A 23,585-nucleotide genomic window follows, 5' to 3' on the forward strand; every position below is an offset into this window, starting at 1 on the left:
TTATTCCTGCAATTGGTATGGAATTCATTTTTTTTTAATTGATCAGTGTTTTGAAATTAGATGTGATGAAGATGTGACCTTAATTTACAAAATCAACATCATGTTGGATTCAATGAGACATGAAACTAGTGCATGAAACAGGTCTCAGTAAATGTTCTCATAGACTGCAATACACTGCCCCCTGCTGGTCATTATAAAGTCTGCAGATGTCATTTGACATGAATGTCATATTTGTGAAACAAAATAAAGGACTCTGTAAAATAAATGAAAATCAAATATTTATATACAGAATATTTATGTACAAATGCTGAAAAAGACATTTGAACAAGATGCACACCCAGTAAAATTTAAAAAAAAAAGAAAAGTCAGTTTTATCATGTGACTATCATGCTGTCATTTCTGCACAATGCACTTTACACCAGATCAAAATAAAACACTGTGAGGTCATTCTAACCGGAAGCCCAGAGAGCTTCGACAATGCAGCACAATGCCCTGAAGCATCAGCATCAAAATACTTCAAGTACCAAAAAGTACTCATTGTGCAGAATGCCCTATTTTTGAATAGCTGGACATTTTAATTACTTTATCACCAGCTGTGACTACAGCTGATAATCAACCATGTTTCATAGGGATGTGACTACATTTAGAAATGTCACGCATTTTTAGGTATAAAGCAAAAGATGCAATGAAATAAATAAGCTATCACATATTAATCCAAATGAATTCACTGAAATACATCTGCACATTTCTGCAGCCTGACTTATTACACACGTGAACACAGTACACATTTGTTTACTGCAAGCTTGTTTCAGAGATGTGATGCAGTTAAATCTGTATGCGTCTGTTTCCTTGTAGTGTTAGTAGAGATGGTGAACCTGACACAATCCTGTGTTTGGTGTGAAGGAAACCAGTTAACAGCCGGTTTAGTAAAATTCTCTTGAACTCATGGAAAACTCATCGTCGTCTCGAAGTGAGCAGCTGAAGCGTCCCGTGTGATCAGAGGTCCTCGTCGTCCTCGCTCACCATGACGTCGAGCTCTTTGTCTTTCCGTACGACGCTCTCGGTGATGACCTCCTTGTGCTGCTCCTCCAGCTCACGCAGCTCCGCCTGCAGGCGCTCCAGGTGGAGCACTCGCCGGTTCCTCAGCAGCGGGCTGGGGAATGGGTTCATGTCGTTGAAGGCGATGCTGGTCAGCTTCCTGCATGGACACACGCAGGTGGAAAGGACTCGATCACCAACACAGAGGAACTGGAAACTGATCAGCTTGAGTGTTTCTGTTTTATGCTGCTTGATACTTCAGGTACTGCAGTTTGAGCAGGAAATACTGGACTGACTGGACCACATGTATCCGAGAGCTGCAGATACTTAAAAATCTTTAAATCGTTGTTACTGTGATCAGGGAAATTTAAACTTCTCACAAAATTTCAGTAAAAAGGGTTTGAAGCTCAAAGATTCAACAGCTACATCCGCTACACTTCTGAGAGTGTAACAGCTCGTAGATTAAGGCGGGTGGAGGCGAGTGCGTACCTGGCATTGGAGACGGTCTTTGTGAAGAAGCGTAGGTACTGGTAGATCTCCACGCTGTCGTGAATCTTCAGGATGTCGTCCTCTTTGTATTTGAACAGAGCCAGAGTGTATCTGAAGATCACCTGCAGCACAGACACGCATTTCATAACAGGACACTCACGCCACACAATTAATTGGAAACTTTGAGGAGGTGAGTCATAAAATTACTCTTTCAGTTGTGGTGCAGTTGGGCCCTTTACTCATTACAGCTCTGATCGATTTCCAATAAGCCACTTGGTTCCTCAGTTGCCAGATAATATTAACTTACTTGGTAGTTGAGCTTTAAGTTTAAATTAAACTTTTGGGTTGGATCTACGTGGCTGAAGCTGTTGTCAGCATTTATCCCTGTGTGGTATATATTTCTGTGTCTGAACTGTGATTTTATTTCCTGAGACAAACGATGTAAAAGCTGTGCTGCATTTGTCACATTGCAGAAACAAGCCCAAAGCCATTGTCCCGCTCATCGTCTGGATTTACGCTGCTTGTGGTAGACTGTGAGGTCGTTACTAGAATGATCTGCTTTCCCACTCCTATTTCATGTCACATGACAGTTCCCCATGCTTAGTAAACAATGTCTTATTACTCCTAAAATGTAAATAAAGACATCTAAAGGTGAAAACAAAATCATTTTTGTTTCCATGGACACTACTGTGGTGCATTCAAGTGTTGTCTGCATTTCTGTCATGGTGTGTTCGGGTGTATGGTACCTTGGTACCCTCATACAGGAAGGCGTCCCACAGAGGCATCAGGATGTCGCTGGGCAGACTCTCCACAAAAACCACCAGGAACCAGTTGAAGGTGACCAGAGACACGTCAATGTTGTGATCCTCAAAGTGAGATGCCAGGCGAGGAAGCTTCTCCGCCATGAAGTCCTTCAGCACGCGCTGGTCCGCCTGAGCACAAAGACTCACAGAGATCAGCCTCACTGATCACTAAAACAGATCACAGCAGGCAAGCAGGTGAGTGTGTCTGCTGACCTGAGAGGCCACCAGATTCTTGGTGTAGTAGTCCTGAGGCATGATGGCTTCCACCACTGCCACCAGACACCAGAAGGCGTCTTCGTCACTTTGGAGGACCAGCAGAGCGAGGGCCGCTAACCTGTGGACATTGATGGAAGGTGAGGTTCTGCCTGGAAGGCGGGTCCACATAAGAACTCAGATATAAAATTTATACTTTTGTTCTGACCTGTTGAGTACCTGGCAGTAGCCAATGGCAGGGTTATGCCCGGAGAAGGCCAGAAGGATGCGGCGGAGCTGCTGGAGGGCAGGGCTGGAGGGCGGGGCTGGACGGCGAGGAGAAGTGCTGATTGGTCGTCAGGGTTCGGTGAAGGTCCAGCTGGACCTGCCTGGAGGCAGGATTAGGAGCTGTCCGACTCTTCTCACACAGCTGGAAACAGAACAGGATTACTGAGTGCTCGCCAGCATTCCCAACAGGAAGAAGGAGGAGCCACCTGTGCTCAGGTGCGGATAAAGCACTCTCTCTCTCTCTACAGCTGTACCTGCTGATAGCGTTGCGTGTGGCACTCTTGGCTTGTCAAAGTTCTGGCTCGGACCAAACAGCGCCACACTCTCTGCCGATACTCCCGAGGGACGCCTTCACGCACCAGAATTTTGAGCTCAGGTGAGATGATGAAGTCATCGTCGGACCTGCCTGCAAGGTACTGAGCCCAGCGGCTCAGCAGGGAGTGCTCCAGACCCTCCTACAGAGACAATGATGTATGATATAAAAAGAGGATAACCATTATCTGTTAAGCATTATGTTACAATTTAACATAATGTAAAATTGTAACATTGTAAACATAATGTTACAATTTTACATTATGTTACAGTTTAACATCATATAAAATTGTAACATTATGTTTACAATGTTACAATTTACAAATTGTAACATTGTAAACATAATGTTACAATTTTACATTATGTAACAATTTAACATAATGTAAAATTGTAACATTGTAAACATAATGTTACAATTTTACATTATGTTACAGTTTAACATCATATAAAATTGTAACATTATGTTTACAATGTTACAATTTACAAATTGTAACATTGTAAACATGATGTTACAATTTTACATGATGTTAAATTGTAGCTGTTAAGGGTGGTGAGTTAGCGAACCTAGACGCGGACCTCTCGTTTAAGTTGAACAGTGTCTTTATTTACAGTGAAGCCAAAATCAATCCACAGTTATCCACAGTGCAAGTCCCTTCAGTGCTCCTCTCCCCGTCCCCCCTCGTGTGTCCACAAAACTCCCTAGAATCAGTGAAGTGTCCCCTTCCGTCTCTCCGTCTCGATCGCGTCCAGGCTTATTAGGCAGCTCAGAGTGGCAGCACTTACGGGTCGGAGGTAACAATCGCAGCGGAGAAAAAGCGGAGCGAGAGAGGAGAACAAAAAAACACACACACACAGGTCGACCGGTCGGGGCACCGTCCGACTCTGACAGTAACATAATGTAAAATTGTATTATGTTTACAATGTTACAATCCCTACCCTCACCTATGGCCACGAGCTGTGGGTAGTGACCGAAAGAACGAGATCGCGTATACAAGCGGCAGAAATGAGCTTCCTCCGAAGGGTGGCTGGCCTCTCCCTTAGAGATAGGGTGAGAAGTTCGGCCGTCCGGGAGGGGCTCAGAGTAGAGCAGCTGCTGCTCCACATCGAAAGGAGCCAGCTGAGGTGGTTCGGGCATCTGACAAGGATGCCCCCTGGGCGCCTCCTGGGTGAGGTGTTCCAGGCATGTCCCACCGGGAGCAGGCCCCGGGGCAGACCCAGGACACGCTGGAGAGATTATATCTCTCGGCTGGCCTGGGAACGCCTTGGGACGCTTGAGCGGTCAGCAAAAGTCGACTTCCCCCATCACCCACTCATTCACAAAATTTCCCTCGGGCCGTGAACAGGTGATATAGCAATCACTATTACTGACACCACGTGACCCAAAGCTACGCCTATCCACAACATTCCGGCCCCTAATTATTACATTTTTACAGTAATAATTACACATCCAACACCATAACTCACAACACACACTTCATCATATCACAGACACCCAGTGAGACAACATAACATACTCAAAAGTCCACCAAAGTTATTTTCTCATGTCTTCTCTTCTTTTCTTCTGTCTGCACATGGTCAGTCAGTCATAGGCCAGAGGTTACCAGCACTTAGCCTAAATATAGTCAGTCTGATGTACATCTCATAACATTAAAGTCAATTCAAAGTTAGTTATGTCACACTGTGTCAAAAATGTCATAGTCATGGGTCAGAGGCCTCCTGAAGAAGGCATATCTTTGTGATGGGTCTGCACACATGGCTGGTTGGGGTCTTAATCCAGACCTGACGCACAAGCCCCCTTTCATCTGGTGCAGCTCCGGTGACTCTCCCAATGAGCCAAGAACCACGAGGTGCAGAATCATCCACTATAAGGACCACATCTCCAGGAACAAAGTTACGTTTAATCCTTCCCCATTTCTGGCGCTCTAATTCTGTGACTGGGACTCTCTTTGCATATCCTCTAGATATAAGATCTGTCATGAAGGCAGTGTAGTCTTTATGAAAGTCTTTATCTCTGATGAACCTTTTCTTCAAACCTAAGGCTCGTTGCTCAATTGCACAGTTGTCAGGCATTCTTATGTCTCGGTCTTTTAGTGGCAGGGCAATGCTGTAGTGCCAATCCTCCAAAGTCACCATCTTGCTGGCCAATTCCAGGAACTTCAAGTCTTCCTTTGACAGCCCCATCTGTTCATCATTGCTGCTCTCAGGAAAATCCATCTTGAACTGCTGTTTCCATAGCTTGTCCAGTGTGACAGCAGAAACTCTGTTGGCGGTAACTGTTGCCAAACATCCTGGCCTTCCACAGCATTCTCGATTAAGTGGCCCATTCACAGTCCAGCCGAGCACAGTCCTAATGGCAAAGGGTCCATCACCTACACTCCGGATGACCTCCAAAGGTTCTAGAGCTCTGGGCATATTCATGCCAATCAAAAGCTCAACATTGGCCTTAATTTCTGGCAAATGAACATGCTTCAAATGTGGCCAGTCAACCAGGTCCTGTTGATTTGGGATGTTACCAATATCTACAGGCATTTTATGCTGAGTGAAGAGGTTAGGCATATCACAGTACATGTCACTGTCCAATCCAGCAACTTCAAGTTCAGGTACAATGAAACTGTCCACCACTTTCTCCTGTCCCATGGTGCGCAGGAGAATCTTTGTCCTCCTCCCAGCAATATTCAGCTTGTCCATAAGACCCGCTGTACAAAAGGATGCTGAACTCCCTTGGTCCAGAAAGGCATACGTTTCCACTATTCTTTGACCTCTCTTTGATTTTACTTTAACTGGCACAATGGCAAGCTTACAGTCCTGTTCACCGGCCCCAGTAAGACCACTAGTCTGGATCGTAACAGGAATGTTATCTGCCTCATTATTAGGTTTGATTTCATGTACAGTGTAGTGTAAGCATTAAAAGATCATAAAAGGAAACACTAACATTTATGTGAAACTAATTGTAATAAAAAAAATGAACAGGTGCTTTATAGATTTAAAAGAAAGAATCTGAAAACAACACTTTTTTGGTCTGAGTGATCAAAGTAGAAAACAGAACTGATGTTCAAGAACAAACCATAGCTGCACTAATATTACACATCTCCATTGTTGTGGTGAACAGACATGTTGCTTTTAAAACCACATGCAGTGTGTGACCGTGACTGTTCACTGAGACCATGAACGCCACTTCGCTGAAGCCTTCGCCTTCTTCTTCTTCTTCTAAATTGGAAGCAGAAGGAGCACGAGCTGCTTTGATCTACTGAAAGGAAAAAGCAGAATATCTGAGTTGAAACCAGTCAGCTGAAACCAGTAAGACAGGAACAAATTCAATGCAGTGTCTCAGGTGGCTTAGCCTGTTACAACTGTTGATACAAGCTAAATACAGTTAACACACAGTGTCAGGGAGCTCCAGTGTGGGAACTAGTGGCTTTAGGTTTGTAGTCATTTAACTTTCATCCCTTCATTCATTTAATTCAGGAGGAAGAAATGTCAGGTGGGTGCAGGCTGGTTACATGCATTTGGTCCCATGCTGTCTTTAACTTGGTTCACTTTATGGCTGGGCTGTATGTGGGCTTATATCATGTTACTTGGGCAGGAGTTCCTGTCCCCTGTTAGACTTAGAAAGTTTCTCCATAAGTAGAGCTTCTAACTCTTCTAGCACATCTGTGGCTGACAGTTTTTTGGTGGCTCTTTTTACCCCACACTGGTTGTGAGTGTGTAAATAGCCCCACTAGTTATTTTGGGTTGCAGTTAACTTGGGAGGAAGAGGTAGGTCTGCCATGACTAGATGAATAACAATTATCTGGGATACATAAATTTCATAATGCATGCATGTATCTCTATAAACCTGCCTGAGGGCTGCCATTTTTTACATTCAGTTATTTCTTTGTTGAATCTAAATAATGAATGTGTTACAGTTAAACTGACACTGATCAGTGTAAATGGCTCATTGGGACACAGAAACCTTTAAATTAAACCCTATCACCTGATATCGAGTGTCAAACAATATCAAAGCTGTAAAAGCTGTTTACAGTCAGAATTTATAAAACTATGATTGTAAATAAATTCAAACAAGTGAGCTTTTCTCTTTGTGCTGAATATCAACACTGTGATTTCTTAGACTGTAAGCTTTACTTTAGCACAACCAGTTGTAGAAGCTGCCACTCCAAATGTCTTTTGATAACAAGAAAAAAATACCTTTTCAGTCCACGGCCTGAAGTTCTTCTCTGACATCTTCTGCCATCGGCTTTGTCTGCTGGTTTGAAGACAATAAACCACAAAAAGATGATTTAGTCACTTTGTCTGCGTCATGCAGCTCGAATGTGTCGTGTAACGATGTTGAATAGCTGTCGTTATCCCTCTGCTGTGTCAGTAGGATTGTACTGTACAGCATCTCATTGATATGTGAGGAATGCTAATGTAACACGATAACAGACTTACATCATTAAAACATAAAGGGCAGGAGATATTTAGATATTTTTATATTTATATTACATTTTATAGCTGACGGATATTACTAAATAGATAGAATTTACTAAATAGCTGGATGAACATGAAAAATATGACTATAATAACAAATGACCATGAGAGCCAGTAGAATTAATTCAACTGGACACTCAAAAGACGTCCTTAAATGCTCTTTAAGTGGCGGAACAGACGAACAAACAGTTAATCGCTTACTTGAGATGAAATCTGCTCAGCTACTTTGAAAACAGCTTCTAACTGGTTCATCCTTTAACAGGATGACTGCTCAGGGGTAAGGCCATCATGCAGTCCAGCAACCTTTATGGTTCTGCTTTGATTCACCAGGAACTATTAGGGAAACCTTCCAGCGCCTCCTGTGAAAGACACAGGCATAAACACACAAACATTTATTAACATGTTCCACAGTGTTCCAGTTTGATTTTCTCATCCTGTGGACAACAACGTACATGGATGCAGGTTTATTGTTAACTTTTGTAAGGTTTATTTAGTGAACATATCCAGCTGCAGCTCCACTGTGATCCTGAACTGGATAAGCACTTAAGAAAATGTGTCAATAAATGGACATACATCAACTTACTATATTTATCCAAACAGACGGGACCAATAATGCTTCACTGAGTTAGAGACTTTAATGTCTCTTCTATGTAAGAATGTCTCGTGCTGATATACCTGCAAACTTGACAACAAAGGTTTTTCAGACTGCATGTAGCTCTATGTCAGCTCACACATTTACATTTATGTCACACTTATTTCTGCTTTCCCATTTTATAATTATTACTTACATTTTGATTAGATACCTTGAGTTTGTAAATGATCAGATTACGTAATTGGAATAAAATGTATCCAATTCAAGGTTGCGGGAGGATGAAGCCTATCCCAGCTGATACAGGACAAAGACAGGCTGCCAGTTTATCGCAGGGCTAACACAATATGTGTAACAGAAAATCCACTTAAATGTTTGATATTTCTTATAATAATCATAATTATGACTATTATTTAAAGGTTTCTTTATAAATACATTTTGATTTTTTATAACCTCTAAAATATAAACCTGAGCTGTTTCAGATTCTGACCTCTGACCTCACTGCAGCTCCCTCTTGGAAGTATGTCTGCTTCTTGTCCCCAGTGTTGACCACCTGCCCTTGATATCACGTACTGTACCTGAGGAACAAAAAAGGACAAACACTTGCCTTCATTTAAGAAGTACATTCATACAGAGGTAATCTATGGAAACACACTAGTTCAACCTTTGGGAGAAATCAGTTCCTGTGAAACATTTCTGTAAATTAACATCATATGGAGAATGAATGAAATGAGTTCTTCCGGTGACTCAGCAGTCAAACACTGACAAATGAAATCTAGTTAAACTATTAAGCATATTTGCTCTTCTGAAATCTGTGTTAAACAACAACAAACATAAATTAGTAACAAAAATACAGCTGAGTAGATATTACAAACCACCAGCAGCCATAATGCTAAATTTTAATCTTCAAATGTTTCTGAGCCGTCTTCAACCTGCTTTTAACACATTAAAGTCCCACAGTCAATGCAGCCTGACTCAATCCTAGATGTTCAGCACACAGAGGTACCGTTTGAAGTTTAGTGTCAACCTGAGTCACTGATCATTTGCAGTATTACAGAGTCTGGCAGTCTTTGCATGATGTCCACGTCACTATAAGTTTCTAGCTGACTCTCAGGTGTGCCAGCAGGAAAGAGTAATAATAATCTGCATCCTGAGGTTTGTCATGCAGGATTAAATTTACAGTGGCTTTGTTCACACAGCTAGGATTGTATTTTACACTGACCCTGGGTCAGTATAAGTATCATACAGTTTAAACGAAGCACTGAAACTTGCACATATTTATTACAGATGCACTGAAGCTAATCGAGATATTTGCTGTCAACCTGTGGCTGCGATTAATCACTTTACTGAAAACTTTATTAACTAGTAACTACATCAGTCATGACAGAAGCTAATATTTCTGTGCTAACATCGTTTAACCAGTAACAGCTTTCCTCCAATATAAGCTAACGTTTACACCGTAACTTAAGCTAGCACCATAAAGACGGTAAAACACGTAATAATATCTACAAATGCATCTTAAAGCTCTTATATTAGCACTCGGTGTATTACTAACATAACCACATTAACATTACTGACACTCGCTGACTTTTAATAGTCATTCTATAAATGCTGTCCGTTTAAATGGTCCTGTACCTGTACACACTGCATATCCACCGGATTCCAGCCAGAGTGGATTCTGGAGTCTTCCACGCTCCTGTTAGTGATCCTCCATCTGGATGGATGAGAACAACCTTCTGAACAATCTAGCAGGTCTCCTTGGGGGGCACGTCTCCCCACCCCCCAAGCGAGGGCCGTGGCACTGAAACTGCCGGCTGAGAGAAGGCTTGAAAAAAAAGGACATTTATCATTTCTTCTTCGGCCACCTTTTTTTCTCATCGTTTTTCCAAAGTACACATTAAGCTTCTTCTGCAATAACACACTAATTACACATGGAAACCTACCTACTTCTTTCTTCATTACAAACAATTACACTTTCTGTAAAGTGCTTTCAATAAAACAGAAAAGAAAAGTGTGTTTTGTTTTGTTTTTTTTATTCAAGATCTGTTCACATGTACTTAGCAAAGGTGAGTACACAGCATGAGGAAAGCCAAAAGCAAAGAGAGCGTATGAAGGTAATATTGAAGTAGGCTTCGTTTTGAAGTGGTGAAAGGCAAAGGCATGAGTGTAAGGTAATAAGGGGTAATGAGAGAGATGAAGAGCGGGCGGAGGACTTGGCTCGAGCAGGAAAAAGCAAAAAGGAAATGCGAGTGCGTTTCCCCGCCCCCCGCGCAGGGCCGTGGCACTGAGTTCGTGGGGGGTTCGAACTGGCGGAGTTCTGTAGCAGAGTCCCCGCCACATGTCATAAGCCAAACGACCGGCGGAGGGAATACTTAAAAAAAAAGGACATTTATCTTTTCTTCTTAGGCCACCTTTTTTTCCCATTGTTTTTGCAAACTACACATTAAGCTTCTTCTGCAATAACACACTAATTACACATGCAAACCTACCTATTTCTTTCTTCTTTACAAACAATTACACTTTCTGTAAAGTGCTTTCAATAAAACACAAAACAAAAGTAGCTTTTCTTTTCTTTTCTTTTTTTTTTATTCAACATCTCTTGATTGTGATTTTCGGGTAATAAAAGCTAATAAGAGAGATGTAGAGCGGGCGGAGGACTTGGCGAGAGCAGGAAAAAGCAAAAAGGAAACGCCAGTGCACGTCTTCCCGCCCACCAAGCAAGGGCCGTGGCACTGAAACGGCTGGCCAGAGAAGGCTTGAAAAAAAAGGACATTTATCATTTCTTCTTCAGCCAGCTTTTTCCCCCATTGTTTTTCCAAAGTACACATTAAGCTTCTTCTGCAGCATTATCACACACTAATTACACATGGAAACCTACCTACTTCTTTCTTCATTACAAACAATTACACTTTCTGTAAAGTGCTTTCAATAAAACAGAAAAGAAAAGTGTGTTTTGTTTTGTTTTTTTTATTCAAGATCTGTTCACATGTACTTAGCAAAGGTGAGTACACAGCATGAGGAAAGCCAAAAGCAAAGAGAGCGTATGAAGGTAATATTGAAGTAGGCTTCGTTTTGAAGTGGTGAAAGGCAAAGGCATGAGTGTAAGGTAATAAGGGGTAATGAGAGAGATGAAGAGCGGGCGGAGGACTTGGCTCGAGCAGGAAAAAGCAAAAAGGAAATGCGAGTGCGTTTCCCCGCCCCCCGCGCAGGGCCGTGGCAGTGAGTTCGTGGGGGGTTCGAACTGGCGGAGTTCTGTAGCAGAGTCCCCGCCACATGTCATAAGCCAAACGACCGGCAGAGGGAATACTTAAAAAAAAGGACATTTATCTTTTCTTCTTCAACCATCTTTTTTTCCCATTGTTTTTGCAAACTACACATTAAGCTTCTTCTGCAATAACACACTAATTACACATGCAAACCTACCTACTTCTTTCTTCATTACAAACAATTACACTTTCTGTAAAGTGCTTTTAATAAAACAGAAAAGAAAAGTGTGTTTTGTTTTGTTTTTTTTATTCAAGATCTCACATTTACTTAGCAAAGGTGAGTACACAGCGTGTTGGGTCTGGGCCTCTTTGCTTAGGCTGCTGCCCCCGCGACCCGGCCTCGGATAAAGCGGATGAAGATGCATGGATAGATGGACTGATGTTCCAATTGTAACATTATGTTTACAATGTTACAATTTCACATTATGTTAAATTGCAACATAATGTAAAATTGTAACGTTAAGTTTACAATGTTACGATTTTACATCATGTTACAATTTAATATAATGTAAAATCATAACATTAAGTTTACAATGTTACAATTGTAAATATAATTTACCCAATTAATTCTGTCATAACAGAAGTATGACTTCTCTGTGTTATTAATCCGTATTAATATTGTAGGGATATTAATATCCCTACAATATTAAGCATCAGACTTTATCAAATTTTCTAAAAACTTTTTTTGTTCGATAGTGTAGCGCAGCTGGATAGTGTAGTGGTAATACTACACAGCTTTGGAGTTGCACGTTCGATTCCCACCAAGTATCCAGTAAGGGTCCTGGCTAGACCCCTCATGCTAACCAAAAATCCCTGGAATGGTGCGGCTACGTCTGCAGTCTCTCCGCTTGAATTTAGAGCTTGCTTGTTTGTTAAATGTATTATTTACTGTTTTTAGTTTACTCCATGACGGGGCTGGATATCGGGCGTCCTGCACCACCCATCCGGTCTGGAGCATAGCGAAACCATTTCTGCACTGTTTGAACGAAGGTAAACTCAGAAACTGCCCCCACCTGCTGAGTCAGGCCATCTAAGACAACAAAAAACCCCAAAAACAAACAAACAAAAAAACAGTAAAAAAGAGGGGTTCAATTAGAGTTCAAATATGAATAACCTCTCGCCAAAAGTCTTTAACAGCTAGAAAGCTGGCAAACTACTAAGCTGATCAACATGAAAGGCACAAGGTGGAAATCAGCAAACTGCTGCCTCACTTTGTTCACCTGTGCTCTATATTTCATGGTCCGGTTGGCTGCAGGACCAAACATTTGGCCTTACACCTTATTTCTTTATGTTTTGCTTCCAAGGTGCCAGACTTGTAGGTAACTTTTTACACTGACATGACCTCAGCAATAGTTTCCAGTCTTTCAACTTCCTTGGGCTTTGGCTGCTTTTTTACTCATTTTCAGTCCAGTCCTTCTACCTGACCATTTTCAGAGAACTCTAAGGAGCTTGGGGGAAAAAAGCAACCGGACTTCTTTAACTTTTTTGAAGACGTTTCGCTTCTCATCCCAGAAGCTTTTTCAGTTCACTGAAGCCTCATAACAAAGTGACACAATGACATTTAGATAATAAAACTCGCCAAAAATGCACCTTAAGAGCACTGTCTCTTTAAATACCCTCTTTTGCTTGGTCTGCTCCTTATTTTTTCTCATTTTTTCTTACTTTGGAGGACCAGCAGAGCGAGGGCCGCTAACCTGTGGACATTCATGGAAGGTGACGTTGTGTCTGGAAGGCGGGTCCACATAAGAACTCAGATATAATATTTATATTTTTGTTCTAACCTGTTGAGTCCCTGGCAGCAGCCAATGGCAAGGTTGTGCCAGCCAGCAGGATGCTGCTGAAGGGCGGGGCTGGAGTCTGAAAGTAAGAGCTCGTTTAGACTCTATTCTGTGAACAGGCTTGCTCCCACGAATATGTGAATTCATCTGTAAAAGAGTTTAACTCTAATGCACCTGTTCCTCCTGCTCCCTGCTGCAGGGCGGCCTGTTGGACTACGAATGCCAGTGCGGAGCTAAGAAGATCAAAGAGGAGCTGTTGTTCTTGAACCTGCCATAGTGAGTAACCTCAAATTGGTCCCCAAAGGCCTCAAACCACCACAGTTCAGTCGGTGTCAGTTTTGTTCATGTCATGTCCTCCTTGCGTCTTCCTTTGAGCCTCTCCTCTTTGTCTCATCTCTTTCAGTGTGCTAATCCTCCAGCTGAAGTGGTTTACGTTCACTCCATCGTTCACCGTGGAGAAGAAGAACAGCCCCATTGTTCTGACACAGCAGCTGGTGATCAGCCAGGACACAGCCTTTACTGAAGAGGTAAGGGAAAAGGCACACCGTTCATTTCAAGTATGGATGGAGCCCATTTCTAAGCTAACGGGTGGTGCCGCTGCCCTCTCCCAGTAAACTGCTCGCTATTTGTTGGTCAGCGTGATCAGTTGTTTGGGCTCCTCAGCTTACAGCGGTGAGTGGGTGCTTTCAGACACATGTGCTGAATGCAGGTCAGCTTTGAAAGTTTATGAGACGTTAATAAGTGCGCCTTCTCCTCTCAGGACATTACGTCTGTGACGGCGTTCACCAGATGAGCGGAAGAGACGACGTCACAGACAGCCGGCTCACGTACGATGACGAGTTGGTCTGCCAGACCACGTGTGAGTCTGTGTGTGAGCAGCGGCAGAGAACAGCTTACCTGCTATTCTATAAAAGACAGGTGACGTCTCCCAGCAAACAGTCAGCATGTCTGTGCAAATATTCAGTGTAACTTGTAGAAAAACCCTCACACTCAGTTTATTTGTGTTTTTCTTTTTCTATTTCTTACTTTCTTTGCCGCACTAGAAAGGCAGCAGAGTCGGGACTCAGATCTGCAGCAACACCGTCATTGTTATTGTTATTATTGTTGTTAGTACTCTTGTTGTTATGATTGATATTGTTACTGTTATGATCAGTTTTATTATTATTATTATCATTATTAATTTTTTAATACATTTGTTTATCTTTATTATTATTAGTAGTAATGTTGTTGTTTATGTTGTTATTGTTATTATTATTACTGGTATTTTTGACATTATTATTATTATTTTGTTGTTATTGTCATTATTAGTAGAAGTAGTATTAGTTATATCATTTTTATATCAGCCTGGAGTGAACAACATGAAAGCATGGATCCATCCTCCCTCACATTCACAATTCAGGCTGCTGGTGTAATCGTGCGGGGGATATTTTCCTGGTACACTTTGGGACCTTTAAATGCTACAGTCTGAGTATTGTTATGACCACAGTGTACCCTCTTCTGATGGCTGAAAGTAAAAGGGGGTCCAGTACCGGTTCCGGTACCAGGCCTACTGACAATTTAACATAATGTAAAATGGTAACATCATAAACATAATGTTACCATTTAACATAATGTAAATGGTAACATTGTAAACATAATGTTACCATTTAACATAATGTAAAATGGTAACATTGTAAACAGAATATTACCATTTAACATAATGTAAAATGGTAACATTGTAAACAGAATATTACCATTTAACACAATGTAAAATGGTAACATTGTAAAAAGAATGTTACCATTTAACACAATGTAAAATGGTAACATTGTAAACAGAATGTTACCATTTAACACAATGTAAAATGGTAACATTGTAAACAGAATGTTACCATTTAACACAATGTAAAATGGTAACATTGTAAAAAGAATGTTACCATTTAACACAATGTAAAATGGTAACATTGTAAACAGAATGTTACCATTTAACACAATGTAAAATGGTAACATTGTAAACAGAATGTTACCATTTAATATGATGTGAAATGGTAACATTGTAAACAGAATGTTACCATTTAACATAATGTGAAATGGTAACATTGTAAACAGAATGTTACCATTTAACACAATGTAAAATGGTAACATTGTAAACAGAATGTTACCATTTAACATAATGTAAAATGGTAACATTGTAAACAGAATGTTACCATTTAACACAATGTAAAATGGTAACATTGTAAACAGAATGTTACCATTTAACATAATGTGAAATGGTAACATTGTAAACAGAATGTTACCATTTAACATAATGTGAAATGGTAACATTGTAAACAGAATGTTACCATTTAACACAATGTAAAATGGTAACATTGTAAACAGAATGTTACCATTTAACATAATGTGAAATGGTAACATTGTAAACAGAATGTTACCATTTAACACAATGTGAAATGGTAACATTGTAAACAGAATGTTGCCATTGTACATTCTGTTAATTATAACTAACGGATTTACTTTACCAAATTGACCATCCCGGCCTTGCCGTATTGGTCTATTTGATTCACCTTTGTTTTTATTGTTTATTTTATTTTCACTTGCTACACATAGGACAGACATGACTGGGGGAAAGAAAGGGGAGAAAGAAAGAGGGAAAGAAAAACAGCAGGGAAGAGGAATGGTGATAAAGGGCAAAAAACAAAAACCAACAAAACAAACAGACAAAAAATATATATATCAGTCACTTCAACTCAAAGAAGTCCAGACGCTTTTCTTTCCAAGCTCCTTTGACTGACTGTTAGGACAACTTATTTATTGCAAGCATGCAGTACAAGAATAACTCGATGTTTCTGACTTTGCATTACGAATTGTTTACCCACTGACAAACATTTCAAATGAAATTAAATTAAAAAACAATTTGTGGTAACCTGATTTTAATTCAAAAAGAATCATTAACAACACTTCTTGTAATGGTGTCAAAATCAGCCCAACTTTTATTTTCAAATGCAAAAAGTAAAAGAAAATGAGCCAACATACTGGACACATATAATTGTCAATATAATTGTTTATAAACAATTATACTGTCATCATTGTTACAGATATGGAAACTTTATTAACAATTTGTCCAAGTAAAAAAATGCCCTGCTAATTGTTGGGGTTTTCTCTCCTCTAGCCCTTTCCTTTAAGCTCTTCTTTACATCCCCCCACCCCCACCTTTTCTTTTTTCTTAATAATATAACAATAAAAACAATTGGCTGCATTTTAAATGTGTCAGATCAATGTCTTTATTCAAGAATACAAGAAATGGTAATAGCTGCATGTGTGTTTGTGTGTGTGCATAATATGCATACTTTACTTGTTGGATCCAAATCCCACAAGGAATCAAATAAAACAAGAAGACAAACAAAAACAAAACAAAAATATATTTCTCTCCCTTCCCAGGTCAGGTTCACAAAAGCATTGCAGCTCTTTATTCCTCTTGTACAGCTCCACAGTCTGTCAGCCAAAAAGAAACTACTGAGGTTCCAACACCCAGTGTTTCTGTAAACACAGATGAAAATGAACAGTCATCCACATCTAAAAGATTTGTAGATTCGAGGGACCGGTATAATACATCTAGTACATCTTTGTTTAAACCTCAGAACACAAAAAGGGAACAAACCATTGTATACAGATTTAAAAGTGCGCAAAGCAACGAACAGTCACCCTCTGAAACAGCTGAGGTTATCACAACCATTGTTTCTGTAAATACACAGGAACAGTCACCCACCTCAAAAAGATTAGTATATTCAAGGGACCAGTGTATCTACTCTGGTCAAAAGAATCCATGCTTCGTACTGATGTCCACAATTCTTTTTTATTCCTCTCACAATCATGGAGCACCGTGAAAACTAGAAACGAGTAAAATAATATCAATAGCACATATGACATCCATCTCAGCCACTTATTTCTTTTCACAAGATGCACAAGTGCTTAACAAATAACAGCATAATGTTTTTACCGTGTACGCCTTGTAAAACCAGTAGTAGAAAAGTTGTAGGTTCGTGCTCTTGTGGGGGAGACGTATGTTATCCACCACCTCGATAGCTAGCCGAGAGTTCGAGGGTCACTAGAGCCGCCGAGAACGCATGAACTACTTACGGTAGGACGTTTTGCCAAAGTAAGACGTTTTGTCAGAACACCGAGTCCTCAGGAGGATGCAGCCCATGAATTTGGACACGATCTCAGATGCACTTCTGGTGTTGTCATGGCAACCCACACAAACATTTCAGCGTCAGCTACAATGAGGCGGAGCCCTTACTGGGACACTGAGCTCAGGTAGAGTGAAAGACAACATTTTTCCGCATCCAAAACAGCAGCGCTGTTCCTGTGACCTCTAGTAAAGCCTCTACTTGGGAAAAGGGTGTCTTTCATCAAAGCATCCTGCAGAAGTTGAATAAAAATATGCAAATGTTTAAATGATGCAACTTAATGAAGGCTGACAGCAGTTGTACTATTTTACATTGCAGCGAACAGGGGTGACCATTATTTTCAACGTTTTTACAGCATTTTTCACATTGAAAGTGAAATAATATAAATAATGTCTCAATTAAATTGCGTTAATATTTAAAAATACAAAAACTACAGCTTTGTTCACAAGCCAATAAAAATGTACTTGGGCCAGTGGTAAATGAAAATAACACTTATTCAGCACCTGGTTGTTGCGGCTGCATCAGGACACCAGATGTTCAGCCTCCATCCTGTAGGCAGACTTATCCCCGTCTGAGAGGAGTCCAATAATGGTGGTGTCATCTGCAAGCTTAATTAATTTGACAGACTGGTGGTTGGAGGTGCGGCAGTTGGTGTACAGGGAGAAGGGCATAGAAGAAAGAACACAGCCCTGAGGGGAGCTCGTGCTGATGGTCCGGGAGTCCAAGACATTCTTCCCCAGCCTCACTGGTTGCTTCCTGTCCGTCAGGAAGTCAGTGATCCACCGGCAGATGGGATCAGGCACATTCATCTGGGAAAGCAATCCTTGAAGAAGGTCTGAAAGGATGGTGTTGAAGGTAGAGCTGAAGTCCACAAACAGGATCCTAGCATAGATTCTGCAGGACAAAGTGTAGGGCCATGTTGATGGCATCGTCTACAGACCTGTTGGCTCTGTATGCAAACTGCAGGGGGTCCAGGAGGGGGGCCGTGAGGGTCTTAAGATAGGAGAGAACCAGGCGCTCAAAAGACTTCCTGACCAGATGTCAGAGCCACAGGTCTGTAGTCTTTTCGTCCAGTGATCTTTGGCTTCTTGAAAGCTATATATGATATAAAAATTATATAAAAACTGTTAATCAGCAAAAGAAATGATATCATAGTTCTTATAAAGAAAGCCTCTATCAATCAAACACCAGCAGTGTAGCAATGTTGTTCACTTACACTGTATATAAAACACTGATTTTGGCTACATCCAGTTTTTACTGTATTATAAACATTTTTTACCATGAAGAGTAAAGTGTTTGGCATTTTTGTCATTGTTATTGAGCTCAGAGATCAGGCCCAGCCCAGTATCTACCTGGTTATGAGCAAGGAGCTGGAGGTGATAACTCAACAATAACCAGGCCATGCATGCATGGATGGATGCATGGATGGATCAGTTTGTAGGCTGTGTGTGGTCAGCAGCAGGCTGCTGGGTGTGGACCAAGAGGGAAAGCCCAGCATGTGAAACCCATCAGCAGAAGGCCAGAACAAAGGTGCACAGACAAACGCAGCCCAGACACTCAGGCAGGACGAGTAAAATAAATGGCAGCAAACACAGTATGATGTGGTAAAATGTGCTTTCTTTCACAAACAGATAGCACAAACAAGAATCACAAGAATCTCCTTTGTGGTTCTTGTTTTTCTTTTGAGTACATTAATAAAAAGTTGAAATAAAGTGGCAATAAAATTCATGCACTGAAGACCACACGAAACCCTAATTCACCCTACTACCTGTTGCCTTCACATTCCATTTGCATCCCTTGTCCACAGAATCAAAAATGACCCTTCTTCGCTAAAGATCGAACATAAAGCAATTGCATTTTAAATGGAAGCCCATTTTGCATTAAGAAACACTATCAGCAATCAGAAATTGTGTATATCAGAGTTCTCTGTTTTTACTGTCCTGAAAACTGCATTCATTCAGTGGATGCGGTTAGGTTCAAAACAACGTAATATAAGAGGGCAACCAATTCAATCTAAGAGGGATCCAATTTTTATCCATTCATGTACCAGCTACTGGCTTTTTGCTGTTATGTTCTCATATCGCGTGAGAGTTTATTTGCCAGGTGTCAGAAGTCTAATAATGAATAAAGTTCAGGATATGCTTAAAAACTCACCTCAGTATAGCCGTCATCAGAAGGAAGTGCGCTTCACTGACTCATCAACTTGTCTCAGGCTTTCCACAAAGTTTCACAGTTGACCTTAAAGTAAGATGCTGCAAGCTTACCTTGCAGTGTATTACTTTTTAAGGTCTAAAGACCTTAAAGTGCGCTATAGATTGAAGTGATTTGAACTGACAACAGGGCTAATTCAGCACTTCAAGTTAACATCAATAAAAGTTTTTAAATTTATTCTGATTTCCGTTTGTTTTCATTGCCTGTGCTATCTGTTATTTAGTTCAAATTGTGGGTAGATAATGCTGTGCTGTCATGTGACCTGTTCTCTCATGTGTGCCTTTCTCTTGTTTTGTATGTATTTCTCGTTTGTTATTTATTCCTATTTTATTTCTGCAATTGGTATGGAATTCATTTTTTTTTTAAATTGATCAGTGTTTTGAAATTAGATGTGATGAAGATGTGACCTTAATTTACAAAATCAACATCATGTTGGATTCAATGAGACATGAAACTAGTGCATGAAACAGGTCTCAGTAAATGTTCTCATAGACTGCAATACACTGCCCCCTGCTGGTCATTATAAAGTCTGCAGATGTCATTTGACATGAATGTCATATTTGTGAAACAAAATAAAGGACTCTGTAAAATAAATGAAAATCAAATATTTATATACAGAATATTTATGTACAAATGCTGAAAAAGACATTTGAACAAGATGCACACCCAGTAAAATTAAAAAAAAAAAGAAAAGTCAGTTTTATCATGTGACTATCATGCTGTCATTTCCGCACAATGCACTTTACACCAGATCAAAATAAAACACTGTGAGGTCGTTCTAACCGGAAGCCCAGAGAGCTTCGACAATGCAGCACAATGCCCTGAAGCATCAGCATCAAAATATACTTCAAGTACCAAAAAGTACTCATTGTGCAGAATGCCCTATTTTTGAATAGCTGGACATTTAATTACTTTATCACCAGCTGTGACTACAGCTGATAATCAACCATGTTTCATAGGGATGTGACTACATTTAGAAATGTCACGCATTTTTAGGTATAAAGCAAAAGATGCAATGAAATAAATAAGCTATCACATATTAATCCAAATGAATTCACTGAAATACATCTGCACATTTCTGCAGCCTGACTTATTACACACGTGAACACAGTACACATTTGTTTACTGCAAGCTTGTTTCAGAGATGTGATGCAGTTAAATCTGTATGCGTCTGTTTCCTTGTAGTGTTAGTAGAGATGGTGAACCTGACACAATCCTGTGTTTGGTGTGAAGGAAACCAGTTAACAGCCGGTTTAGTGAAATTCTCTTGAACTCATGGAAAACTCATCGTCGTCTCGAAGTGAGCAGCTGAAGCGTCCCGTGTGATCAGAGGTCCTCGTCGCCCTCGCTCACCATGACGTCGAGCTCTTTGTCTTTCCGTACGACGCTCTCGGTGATGAACTCCTTGTGCTGCTCCTCCAGCTCACGCAGCTCCGCCTGCAGGCGCTCCAGGTGGAGCACTCGCCGGTTCCTCAGCAGCCGGCTGGGGAATGGGTTCATGTCGTTGAAGGCGATGCTGGTCAGCTTCCTGCATGGACACACGCAGGTGGAAAGGACTCGATCACCAACACAGAGGAACTGGAAACTGATCAGCTTGAGTGTTTCTGTTTTATGCTGCTTGATACTTCAGGTACTGCAGTTTGAGCAGGAAATACTGGACTGACTGGACCACATGTATCCGAGAGCTGCAGATACTTAAAAATCTTTAAATCGTTGTTACTGTGATCAGGGAAATTTAAACTTCTCACAAAATTTCAGTAAAAAGGGTTTGAAGCTCAAAGATTCAACAGCTACATCCGCTACACTTCTGAGAGTGTAACAGCTCGTAGATTAAGGCGGGTGGAGGCGAGTGCGTACCTGGCATTGGAGACGGTCTTTGTGAAGAAGCGTAGGTACTGGTAGATCTCCACGCTGTCGTGAATCTTCAGGATGTCGTCCTCTTTGTATTTGAACAGAGCCAGAGTGTATCTGAAGATCACCTGCAGCACAGACACGCATTTCATAACAGGACACTCACGCCACACAATTAATTGGAAACTTTGAGGAGGTGAGTCATAAAATTACTCTTTCAGTTGTGGTGCAGTTGGGCCCTTTACTCATTACAGCTCTGATCGATTTCCAATAAGCCACTTGGTTCCTCAGTTGCCAGATAATATTAACTTACTTGGTAGTTGAGCTTTAAGTTTAAATTAAACTTTTGGGTTGGATCTACGTGGCTGAAGCTGTTGTCAGCATTTATCCCTGTGTGGTATATATTTCTGTGTCTGAACTGTGATTTTATTTCCTGAGACAAACGATGTAAAAGCTGTGCTGCATTTGTCACATTGCAGAAACAAGCCCAAAGCCATTGTCCCGCTCATCGTCTGGATTTACGCTGCTTGTGGTAGACTGTGAGGTCGTTACTAGAATGATCTGCTTTCCCACTCCTATTTCATGTCACATGACAGTTCCCCATGCTTAGTAAACAATGTCTTATTACTCCTAAAATGTAAATAAAGACATCTAAAGGTGAAAACAAAATCATTTTTGTTTCCATGGACACTACTGTGGTGCATTCAAGTGTTGTCTGCATTTCTGTCATGGTGTGTTCGGGTGTATGGTACCTTGGTACCCTCATACAGGAAGGCGTCCCACAGAGGCATCAGGATGTCGCTGGGCAGACTCTCCACAAAAACCACCAGGAACCAGTTGAAGGTGACCAGAGAGACGTCAATGTTGTGATCCTCAAAGTGAGATGCCAGGCGAGGAAGCTTCTCCGCCATGAAGTCCTTCAGCACGCGCTGGTCCGCCTGAGCACAAAGACTCACAGAGATCAGCCTCACTGATCACTAAAACAGATCACAGCAGGCAAGCAGGTGAGTGTGTCTGCTGACCTGAGAGGCCACCAGATTCTTGGTGTAGTAGTCCTGAGGCATGATGGCTTCCACCACTGCCACCAGACACCAGAAGGCGTCTTCGTCACTTTGGAGGACCAGCAGAGCGAGGGCCGCTAACCTGTGGACATTGATGGAAGGTGAGGTTCTGCCTGGAAGGCGGGTCCACATAAGAACTCAGATATAATATTTATATTTTTGTTCTAACCTGTTGAGTCCCTGGCAGCAGCCAATGGCAAGGTTGTGCCAGCCAGCAGGATGCTGCTGAAGGGCGGGGCTGGAGTCTGAAAGTAAGAGCTCGTTTAGACTCTATTCTGTGAACAGGCTTGCTCCCACGAATATGTGAATTCATCTGTAAAAGAGTTTAACTCTAATGCACCTGTTCCTCCTGCTCCCTGCTGCAGGGCGGCCTGTTGGACTACGAATGCCAGTGCGGAGCTAAGAAGATCAAAGAGGAGCTGCTGTTCTTGAACCTGCCAAAGTGAGTAACCTCAAATCGGTCCCCAAAGGCCTCAAACCACCACAGTTCAGTCGGTGTCAGTTTTGTTCATGTCATGTCCTCCTTGCATCTTCCTTTGAGCCTCTCCTCTTTGTCTCATCTCTTTCAGTGTGCTGATCCTCCAGCTGAAGTGGTTTACGTTCACTCCATCGTTCACCGTGGAGAAGAAGAACAGCCCCATTGTTCTGACACAGCAGCTGGTGATCAGCCAGGACACAGCCTTTACTGAAGAGGTAAGGGAAAAGGCACACCGTTCATTTCAAGTATGGATGGAGCCCATTTCTAAGCTAACGGGTGGTGCCGCTGCCCTCTCCCAGTAAACTGCTCGCTATTTGTTGGTCAGCGTGATCAGTCGTTTGGGCTCCTCAGCTTACAGCGGTGAGTGGGTGCTTTCAGACACATGTGCTGAATGCAGGTCAGCTTTGAAAGTTTATGAGACGTTAATAAGTGCGCCTTCTCCTCTCAGGACATTACGTCTGTGACGGCGTTCACCAGATGAGCGGAAGAGACGACGTCACAGACAGCCGGCTCACGTACGATGACGAGTTGGTCTGCCAGACCACGTGTGAGTCTGTGTGTGAGCAGCGGCAGAGAACAGCTTACCTGCTATTCTATAA

The 23,585-nt window shown here is 41.4% G+C and overlaps 1 protein-coding gene across 4 annotated transcripts; it reads right to left on the reverse strand.

Annotated features, from left to right (window-relative positions):
• Nucleotides 1-3,096: 3,096 nt before the first annotated feature.
• On the reverse strand, nt 3,097-10,163 carry LOC308408542 (uncharacterized protein). Of its 4 annotated transcripts, XR_013973796.1 has the most exons (6): nt 9,814-10,163; nt 8,669-8,756; nt 7,791-7,948; nt 7,308-7,365; nt 4,065-6,369; nt 3,097-3,265 (listed from the first exon to the last, which is right to left on the reverse strand). XR_013973796.1 is itself a non-coding variant. In XM_080900874.1 (5 exons), exon 5 carries the CDS (start codon nt 5,808-5,810, stop codon nt 4,821-4,823), a length of 990 nt encoding a protein of 329 aa, XP_080757000.1. In that variant the 5' UTR covers nt 5,811-6,369; nt 7,308-7,365; nt 7,791-7,948; nt 8,676-8,756; nt 9,814-10,163; the 3' UTR covers nt 3,647-4,820. The 4 variants fall into 4 exon arrangements, 3 of the variants coding, with proteins under 3 accessions (XP_080757000.1, XP_080756999.1, XP_080756998.1); XM_080900874.1 differs by lacking the exon at nt 3,097-3,265 and having other exon boundaries at nt 3,647-6,369; nt 8,676-8,756; XM_080900873.1 differs by lacking the exon at nt 3,097-3,265 and having other exon boundaries at nt 3,647-6,369; nt 7,308-7,362.
• Between the last annotated feature and the right edge of the window lie 13,422 nt (nt 10,164-23,585).

The sequence above is a fragment of the Rhamphochromis sp. 'chilingali' genome (genome assembly GCF_963969265.1).
Source record: "Rhamphochromis sp. 'chilingali' genome assembly, chromosome: 13".
NCBI lineage: Eukaryota > Metazoa > Chordata > Actinopteri > Cichliformes > Cichlidae > Rhamphochromis > Rhamphochromis sp. 'chilingali'.